The sequence below is a fragment of a genome, unplaced genomic scaffold (genome assembly GCF_019419815.1).
Source record: "Pyrus x bretschneideri cultivar Hongxiangsu unplaced genomic scaffold, Pyrus_bretschneideri_v1 Contig81, whole genome shotgun sequence".
Classification (NCBI taxonomy): Eukaryota; Viridiplantae; Streptophyta; class Magnoliopsida; order Rosales; family Rosaceae; genus Pyrus; species Pyrus x bretschneideri.
In genome coordinates this window covers 1,052,740-1,062,269 of record NW_025999822.1, presented here as the reverse complement: position 1 = coordinate 1,062,269, position 9,530 = coordinate 1,052,740, and the positions used below count along the sequence as shown (strand labels likewise).

The 9,530-nt window shown below is 35.8% G+C and overlaps 1 protein-coding gene across 1 annotated transcript; it reads right to left on the bottom strand.

Annotated features, from left to right (window-relative positions):
- Positions 1–4,233: 4,233 nt before the first annotated feature.
- LOC103956542 (loganic acid O-methyltransferase) lies at positions 4,234–7,318 on the bottom strand. Its single transcript, XM_009368545.3, has 3 exons — positions 7,104–7,318; positions 4,869–5,522; positions 4,234–4,751 (listed from the first exon to the last, which is right to left on the bottom strand). Exons 1-3 carry the CDS (start codon positions 7,197–7,199, stop codon positions 4,410–4,412), a joined length of 1,092 nt encoding a protein of 363 aa, XP_009366820.2. The 5' UTR covers positions 7,200–7,318; the 3' UTR covers positions 4,234–4,409.
- Positions 7,319–9,530: the final 2,212 nt, after the last annotated feature.

Here is a 9,530-nt window from a genome sequence, read left to right as displayed (position 1 = left end):
AAAACATGAATGAACATAGAATTGATAAGAATGAACCCTTGAAGCAAATCTGATGTTGAAGTCCTTGAAGAGTCCCTTGGTGCTCCTTCTCCAAAAGTGGTGCGGATAAAGGTTGAATGGTTTGGTTGAATGGTTTCTGCCCTTGGGACAGAAATGGAGTGAAAATGGGAGAGGTTTTTGGTGTGGAATGGACTGAAAATGAAGAAGAACTTGCGGAACTGCCTTATGTGTGAAGTATGCTTAGTTTAATAGGAATGAATCTTGTTCCAACATTCAGATTGGATCTCTTGCACAAGTCAGATGGAATGATGGTTTTCTGAGGTAGTGGACACATGGGATGGACAAGAGTTGCAGGTGTGTGGTTTATTTAATCAAGGATGCATGTGTTCTTGCTGCAACAAGTGGGTGGAGTCTGCAAAAGTGAATTAAACCACCATAAATTGTTTATACAAATCTGAAAGGGGGAAGAGAACACACGGTTTGAACAAGGAGATGAGTTGGATTTCTGAAATGATGGCTGCAAGGAGTTACTTGTTTAATCACAATGCATGTGAATTTCTGCAAAGATGAAGTGTAGACATGTAATGGAGTGCACGGAATGGATGTGAATCATGCATATGAAGGTGTGGCTGATTTGATTAAGTAATGGAAGTGGATAATCTGACTTGGAACCACATGGGATTTGCATGACATGATTGTGTTTGTTGGTGGAAATATGGCTGAATGTTTAAGTAATGGAAATGGGTGTTTTTGGCGCAAAAGAGAGATGAACAAGTAGTGGAATGCACGGCTAGGTTGTGGCATATCTGATTTGGTGCTAGAATTGCATAAAATGATGGAATGATATGGGAACACACGGCCAAGGTTGTGACATGCATGTGGATGCATGTTTTTGGCGTTGGAATCACATAGCTAACTTCACTGATTTTGCCTTGTTTAGAATCACCCAATATGGCCGAATTGCATTTCTTAACACTTCACATCTTTTCTAGAATGTTTTTGCTTCATTTGCTTTCCCATTGATCCAAATTCACCCTTGGCTGCACACTAACACCAAATAATGTAAAATGCAACTAGTTTAATCCAAAACAATCACAAAAATGCCACATAAGGAAGATATAAATGTATGCAAAATGTGACTTATCAGCAAACTAGTGACATTCTCACGGGACATACACTCAATCACACATATGTTTAGTTTAACATGTTTTGCTCAAAGAATCAAATGTGAAAGATCTACCATAAGCTTGCGTAAAGATCTCATCTCCACAATCATAATTGCAAAACTAAAATCAAGAGGACTTTTATTGGATATAATGAGGCTTAGGGAGAGGGTTATAGAAATGAAAGGATAGGTAAACACAAGTTACAAGCTATATTGCAAGCAATTCTCTTGTTGAGATTTATAAGAACTTAACCTCTCCAACCACTCTACTAATACCTTCAACCACACCCCTAAAATGAAACTTAAAGACCTTTTTATTTGCTTTGTATACAATTTTTCTTTTTCTTCTTCTTCTTCTTGTTTTTTTTTTTTTTTTTTTTTTGGGAACCAATTTTGCACATAACTAGATACAAACATGAAATACGCCCACACTCATTCTTTTGCCAACCTCCTTCAAAGTACTTCACATTTATCATAAGACAATCTCACATTGCTCACTAGCTAGCTTGGAAAGGGTAAGGGAAAATGTTTAAGGTATAAGGGCAGACATATCTGGTGATAAGAAATGAAAGATTTAACATATACGACTCAAATTGGCAATCTAATGATATCATTTTTCTTTAGGAAACATGCTTATTTGGGCCATGGTGATAAACCTAATGCCTCTATCATTTTCAAGTTCATGCAATCAATAACAAACATTTCGAATGATCATTACGCAAGTTCTAGAGATGTAAGTCACATAAGTTCATCACACATGAAAGAACATGCATGTATGAAAAATGCACACACATTCAATAGGCTCAAAAACTCACATAGGCTATATTTGGTCACTATATTCACATACGAAGTTTTAAGTCATGCTTTAGTTTCACATCAACAAGGCTATGTGCATTTGGTTCTTCAAAGATGGTTAAACATATACAAGGCTAATAAGAGAATAAGGAATTTCACACAGCACATGCTTACTAAGTTCTTGATCACCGTCATTCAAATTCAATCCAGTTATATCATTGGGTCGGGAAACTAACAAAAATCTAATTCAAAACAATAAATAAAACAAGACAATATTTTTGGATTTTTAAATCTTTTGGATTTTCTCTTTTTTTGGGGTTTTTTTTTATTTTTTTTTATTTTTTTAGGGTAAACAAAACTAATTAAGCAAACAAAAAGCAACAATAAGGAAACAAATTAAATCAGTCCTTAGTCAAAGGGACGAAAATTTTCAATTTGGTCATTTTTTCAATCCTTACCCCCAAACTTAAACTGGACATTGTACCCAATGTCAGAAAACACAATAATGCATAAAATAAAAATAAAATAAAATAAAATAGTAAGAAACAAAATAAAGCATTTGGACTAAAAACTTCCCTAATTTGTAGTAAAAGCAAACGATGACCCCCAAACTTCAATTCTGCAATCAACTCCAAGGGTGCACATAACCAAATGTTCCTCCACATCATGCTCCGCAAAAGACTTGTAATATGGGTTGAGTATATGCCCCATTAACTTTTACCGCGTTTCTGGTCTTCGTAGGAAGCTAGGTCAATGCTCTTGAACATTTGAGTATGCAAATACTACAAAGAGTACCTGAAATAAAAACAAAAACAGAAACACTAATTAGACAAGAAAAGGAAACAATAGAAAAATGAGTAATTAGAAATAACAATCCCCGGCGACACGGCGCCAAAAATTTGATAGGATTAAAAGCACACCATAAAGTAGCACACAAATGTCCTATTGATTTTCCTTATTAACATTAATATTTGTCAATTGTAGCATATGAAAATAAGGGTCTTTCCCGCAGAAGTTGGATTCCTTTTATTTGATTTAACATTTCATGTTTTGTACACTGGTTTACAATACGGGCTACTGTAGACTTTGATTCTGCGCGTTTCTCATAATCCATTATTTACAATACGAAGGGATCTAATCTGTTTTACTAAATGCAGGCAAAACATTATTGTGTGTGCAATTGCTCATGGTTGTACTGAGTACAAAATTACTGTAGTGATAAAGCGGGATGATCGAATTAGGGCTCCGAGAGCTATTTAACGTTAAGGTAGGTACTCATTAAACCACCTGATTATGTTTGTTGTCCGTTTAGATGAATTTAGAAATTAATTGATGAACAAACACTGAAAGGCCTTGGAATCCTTCACTGTAAGAAATGATATACATTGCTAGAAGTCAGGGGTAACCCAGAGCCTTTCCTATATGCAAGGATATATGCTGGGGAGTTGGCTGATTCTTGAGTTCAAGGAATTTGTGGGCCAAGGAGGGCAAAATATCCTCTAAAGTTGATTTTCACCGTCCCATCATCATGCATTAGGAGGTTCAACCTAGAAATTTTTTCAGCAGAAAATAAAAAAGGTGTGGCTTTGCGAGACAAAAGACATGATGTTCAACCTAAACAGTAGCAAAAGAAGTAGAGGTATTTAATATGCAATAGAAAGCCAAAGTTTTTGCCCTACGTAGAGACCCTTGATTTTGGTTTGATCTTTTGTTTCCTTTTTCTTTTTTCTTGTTTAGCATTTAGGTCTTCTCCTAATTCACACATTCAACCAACATTGCATTTTTGTTTAATAGTCTAAAATTCTAGCTTGAAACCCTCTGGTTGGTTAGCGAGAAACAAGAAGAAAAATAATTGGGATACAATTAGGGATGGGCAAAATACCCGCGGTTACCCGTCCATTTAAACTTCATGGTTATGGTTATGGGTAACCGTTTAAATAAATAAACGATTATGGGTATAACTGTTTACACGTGAAAATTAAATGGATGGTTATGGGTGTTAACCGCGGTTATAAATAGGTAACCGTTTACCCATTGTTTTCTATAATTTGAAATGCATATTTAGGAAACACAAGAAACATTAATTTGACTTGTATGGAGTGTTAGTCATTTTCAAATTTAATTCTTTTAAAACATGCTATCAAGCACATTTTACGCTTCGTTTTTATTTGAAAAACGAAAAATTGCTTTAAAAAACATTACCAAACGGGCAAAAGACACCTGTAGTCGTAGCCAAAGCAATAGACGAACATGTTTCTAACATATAACATGTATGCTGTCAATACCTGAATATTATATACGATGAGGAGTGGCATGCACAGTAGGAAGCAAATTAAACTCGTCGATAATATGGAAACTTATCACAGGTCCTTGAAAGTAACAGACACAAACACAAAGAAGAAAGAGACTATAGACTCGAAATAAATAGCGACACAGCACCGCGCTCAATTCAATTTGCCTTGCGTCTAAGCACAACCAGATAGACAATTGCCTTCCCTGCCACAACAATGGATTGTTGCTCTGCAAGTCTTTTTCCATACAAGTCAAAGAGCTCGTCCAAGATTTCATCTCCAAAATGCTGCTTGATGAGTCCCTCCAGGCTACCTCTGATGTGAGATGCAAGTAGTGGGGGATTTTTATAGACACTGTCATGTGCAACGAAGTGATGCAAATTTTCCCTTCTGTCTAAGCTAAAGCATCCATTTAGTTCTATAGCAGCTTCTAGTTCTTTGGAAGACATTAAGTAATTGGGTAGGTTAAATGAATCTACTTTCTCTTCATCAACAACTCCCTGTATGCATAAATTGAAAACACATTGTAAATATTCAAAACTAATGAGATGTTATTTGGATTATATTTGTACATGGTTTAATATAACAGTAAGAACAAATTACCAGTAATTGCTTACCTTCCTAGCCATATCCATGAGGCAAGATCCCAAAATTTGAAAGATCACATTTGGCAGAGTTTGAGAATGAGGGGTACCGTCTTGGCGACCTGGAATATTAAGTACCATGAGTCCTCCATTCACAATTTCTTGTGCCCTCGCATTCAGGAAGCAATCCATGTCCTCAACATGTTGTGCTTCATAAGCCCTTACTACTTCATCTGGGGCATCTGAGTAAAAGATTCGACCTTTATTCCAGGCAGGACTGTTTTTATTCACTACCTCTTTTGGGACTCGAGAAATCCATGGAATGGAAAATGAAGAGTAAAAAAGGTGGATGGAATTATTAGGAAATAGCCGACCATAGAAGGAGCCTGGCACCCCAGCGGCATAGTATTGCCTGTCTTGTGGGAGGGAGTTGAAGAGCAGATTAAAATCATTTGAGGTAAGATCATTAAAGAAAACCTGAAACTCAGGTAATTGGGAGCTCAGCCCTTGGGTTTTATATTTCAACTGCAGAGCTTGAATTATGTTTTCAACTGAAAAAAATGTACTGGGCCCAACGGAGCAACCTAAATCTGCAATTCTAAAGGTCTTGGAAGATAACAAGATTTCTGGGCCAAGTTCTGCGATTGCCTTGTTTACAAATTCCTTGGAAGCCTCCGCGCCTCCTCTCTGCACAAGGAGAAATGTTCTAATGTATAGCTTATGTTTTTGGTTTCAACAAGTAATAACTTCTAATGCTGAAAAGCAATAATTATATATATGCTTATCAGTGACTAATTACCAGCAACTACATATATACTTTCTTACTTACAGTCCCCTTCCGTTAAGGACGCTCAAATAAGCTTATTTGAGAGATCCTTTGTAGGGCCCACTCCACATCATATTTTAATAATTTAACTGTTCATCTTTTAGATCTTTCTCTCAAAGATCATCACTCAAAATCATCTCTACAAAAAATAACTTAAATCCGAAACTATTTGATGGTTGGATAACCGTGTTTCTTTAAAAAAATCGTATTCATTTGTTTTCTTCACTACAATAGAATGTCTTACCAGTTCTGGATTTTTTATCTAATTTTTTGGAAGGATAATCTATGAATGGTGTACTATAATATATACGGTTTAGATTTTCAAAATAAGTTACGGAATCTACACCACAAGGTGTCCTTCAAATAAATTATTTGAGAAATCCGTCAACTATAAATTATTTGAGCGATCCCTCAACGAAGGGGACTGTTCTTAATTTTTCATTGGCAATGTACACACTTTATGCATACAAGGAGATCAAAGACTTATTAGTGGAGGTTAGGACTAAATTCACATAATTAAGTTATAACGCCCATTTGATTACTATCTCGGTTTTAGTTTTGGTTTTATAAAATTTGTTTGGTGACTATTTTTAGTTTTCATGACTAAAGCCAATAAATTTGATAGCTTTCAATATTGGTTTTAAATAAATAAAAATTTGAAAACTAGAATTGGAAAGAATTACAAAACAATTTTAAGTTACAAACAATTAAATTGGTTATCAAACAGACTCTTACTAGCATGCAATTAGTTTCGATATACGGACCACGTACTATGAACATATTTTACATTTTATGTTTGAAATTCCAAGAAAAATCCCGTTCGACATGGATGAATATAGTCGATTGGCTATCTTATATATACATGCCTATATATAAAGCTACATGCAACAATTGCAATTGCAATTGCATTAATTAATGTTCTTCACTTCTTTGGTCAAATTAACAAGAGAAAGGGACGTTACAAAAGTCATGCCCAGAAACAGACGCTCGGTCGAAATGCCTAGAGAAAAAGACAAAACGAAACAAACAAAGGCAAGCAAGTACCACTAAACCACCCCAGAAAGGAAAAAAAGAAGGCAATAAGCTACTAGAACGAGATTAGTTCAGAAGGAAGGATCTTCCAGTACCAGAGGCAAACCCTAGAGGAGGACAGATGAGAATAATTATTAATTCGCCAAAAAAGCGATTCCAAACCAACAAGATTTTTGTTCACAACTCGAATTGTTTTCACGATCCGAACCCACAACCCTTCGATCAAATGACTTTTCCGTTGCACAGAGGCTCGCCCTTATTATTAATTTGCAAAACTTGAAGAATTTTTTTGTTTCACACCTTCTCTATATATAGTTTCGTGAGACGAGGTAATTATTTCTGGCAATTGATTAGTTCAAATAAAGTCTAGCCAAAAGCAGTTACAGAGATTCATAGAGAACTGAAGATACCTGGTAAACGGAGATGTTGGCATAGCTGTTGGCTCTGTGTTCACCTTTCATTGGATAAGCTTCACAAACTTTGCTGTTTTCCTCTGTTCCTGCCATCTCTCTCTCTCTCTCTCTCTCTCTCTCTCTCTCTATGTGAATATTATCAAGTTGTATGATACGCGTTTAGAGAAATGAAAATGATCAGTTCTTGTTCTGGATTAAGTGAGCTGCTATTTTGTTTGCATCCCCAACCCAGATGCATGCGTATAATGTGTTGTCAAGAATCTGCACGCACAGTACGTACGTGTCATATAATAAATGAATTTGATAAACAAAAACCCAAAAACAAAAAGTTAAATGGTAGTGGGCGCTTGTATCGACCATGTATGCGTCTGCAAAAGTTGTCTGTACGAATTTATTATTATTTTTACTTTTTATATAGATTCTTTGTTTCTTTGGAGGCCAACATATAGTGCAGAAAGATTGTAGATAAAGAAGGAAAATTAATTCTAGTGGAAACAAATCCTATTGTCGATTGATTATAGTAAGAATGTATCACAATAGGTAATAAATCATATTTACAATACGAATTAAATCTTAATAAAAAAGGATTTTTGACAATTAATATTACAATTTAGTGATATTAACAAGAAGATGATCCCGTACGACGTCGTAGGTTTCAAAACTATGTTAAACATGTAAAAAGTTAGAATATGTGTCAAAGAGTAGTATCTATATACATATATTATATGAGAAAACTGAGGATGTTGATATGCTGTAGCTAGAGAGTGCTAGTTAGATTCTTTATTACATGACAAAAATCAGGAAGGTAGTATGCCATAGTCAGGGAGTCCTATTTACATTCATATATTACATGGCAAAAATTGGGGATGTTAGAACGCCATCCTCAAGGTTTGTTTTTCAAACGCTATGCTCCTATCTCAAGGAATATTTTACGTCTAAAATTGTACAAAACTCAAAAAGTAAGGTTTGTTCCATCAAAACACCCATATGCGTAACTCTGCTAATGGTGTCTTCTTCGTCCTGTTGACAATGATAAGTTGAAAATAAAAATAAAATTCAATCACTTATGAATTGAATGACCCTATATTGCATATGAATAAATTGAATGACAACTTTGTGCCATATTTAAGTATGTTAAATTTCATTTGCAGCTATACAAAAAAAATAAAATAAAATAAAAAGGAACTTGGGTTCTTCACATTTTGTATCAGTACACTCTTCAGAAAAGCATAAGCAAAAAACAATTTGTCACCTCAATCATTTGTTTTGTTTACGTACGTAACTCTAAATTTATTTATATATTTTACGTCCATTAGTGGCATTGACACACCGAGGTATGCTGACCGACATCCAAAGATGATGTAGTCAAAAAATTGAGTGATGTAAAAATATGGAAATAACTAAAGTAATTAGCTAATTAACACATACACAAAGAGGCTAGGAAAAATCCCCCATAGTTTGCTCAAATGGAGGATTTAAATATACGAAAAAGTTCTACACACAGTTACGGACCCGTACACGTCGACTACACGTCAGCCAAAGGCCGAACATGCCCTCACAAGCCGCCTAGCCCACGGCCACACGTGCTCCCATGCATAGGCCACATGCTGATAGACCCAAGGAATATTCCGTCAAACTTGACGGAATATTCCGCTAACAGTAACGGCGTTACCTAACGACGTCAGAATAGTTCGTCAACTTTGACAAAATATTCTCCTTCTTCTTCAGTTGAGCTCCACCGTCTAGTTCGCCAGTTTTTTGGAAAAAATTCAAAAATTCATATCTTATTCATTTCTCAACCATTTTTCGCGTACTTTATATGGAAATGAAGCTCTTGAGGAATAGAACAAGTCTATACATTTCAAAAGTCCAAAAAATGGACGGAAATGGACTGAAAAAGCCCGAAGCTCTCGGACCTATTTTCTTCGTCTCCAAAACCGTGTGTTTTCACGTTGGCTCCTCTTCAAACTAAGGCTAGGGACTATAGGGAGTTGTGTGGATGCTTCCATCACGTCCAAAACCTAGTAACACGGCCAAGAAATCGTCGGAAAACTCCCACCCAAGTTAGAGCTCCGAGTTGCTCCAAGTTGAAGGTTCAAAACTCATCCATTTTAGAATTGGCTCGTACAGCTGGGTTCATGGGAATAAGAGGAGCACTGATGGTGGTTATCTGAGGTTCGATCTATGAGATTGGATGTTTGTTCATGGTGGTTGCAGAGAGGAGGGAGCTACGGGGTGAGAAAGAGAGCATGAGAAGAATAGAGAGAGAGGGAGAGAGAATCTGATTGGTTGAGAGAGAGTGAAAAATCTGATTGGGTGACGGAAATAAGGAAAGTGAGTGATTGGTGGTGAGGGAAAATAGGTCACAAGTCCAATTTTAAAGAGAAAACTAATTAAAATGGCTTGAAAACTTTGAGTTTTAAC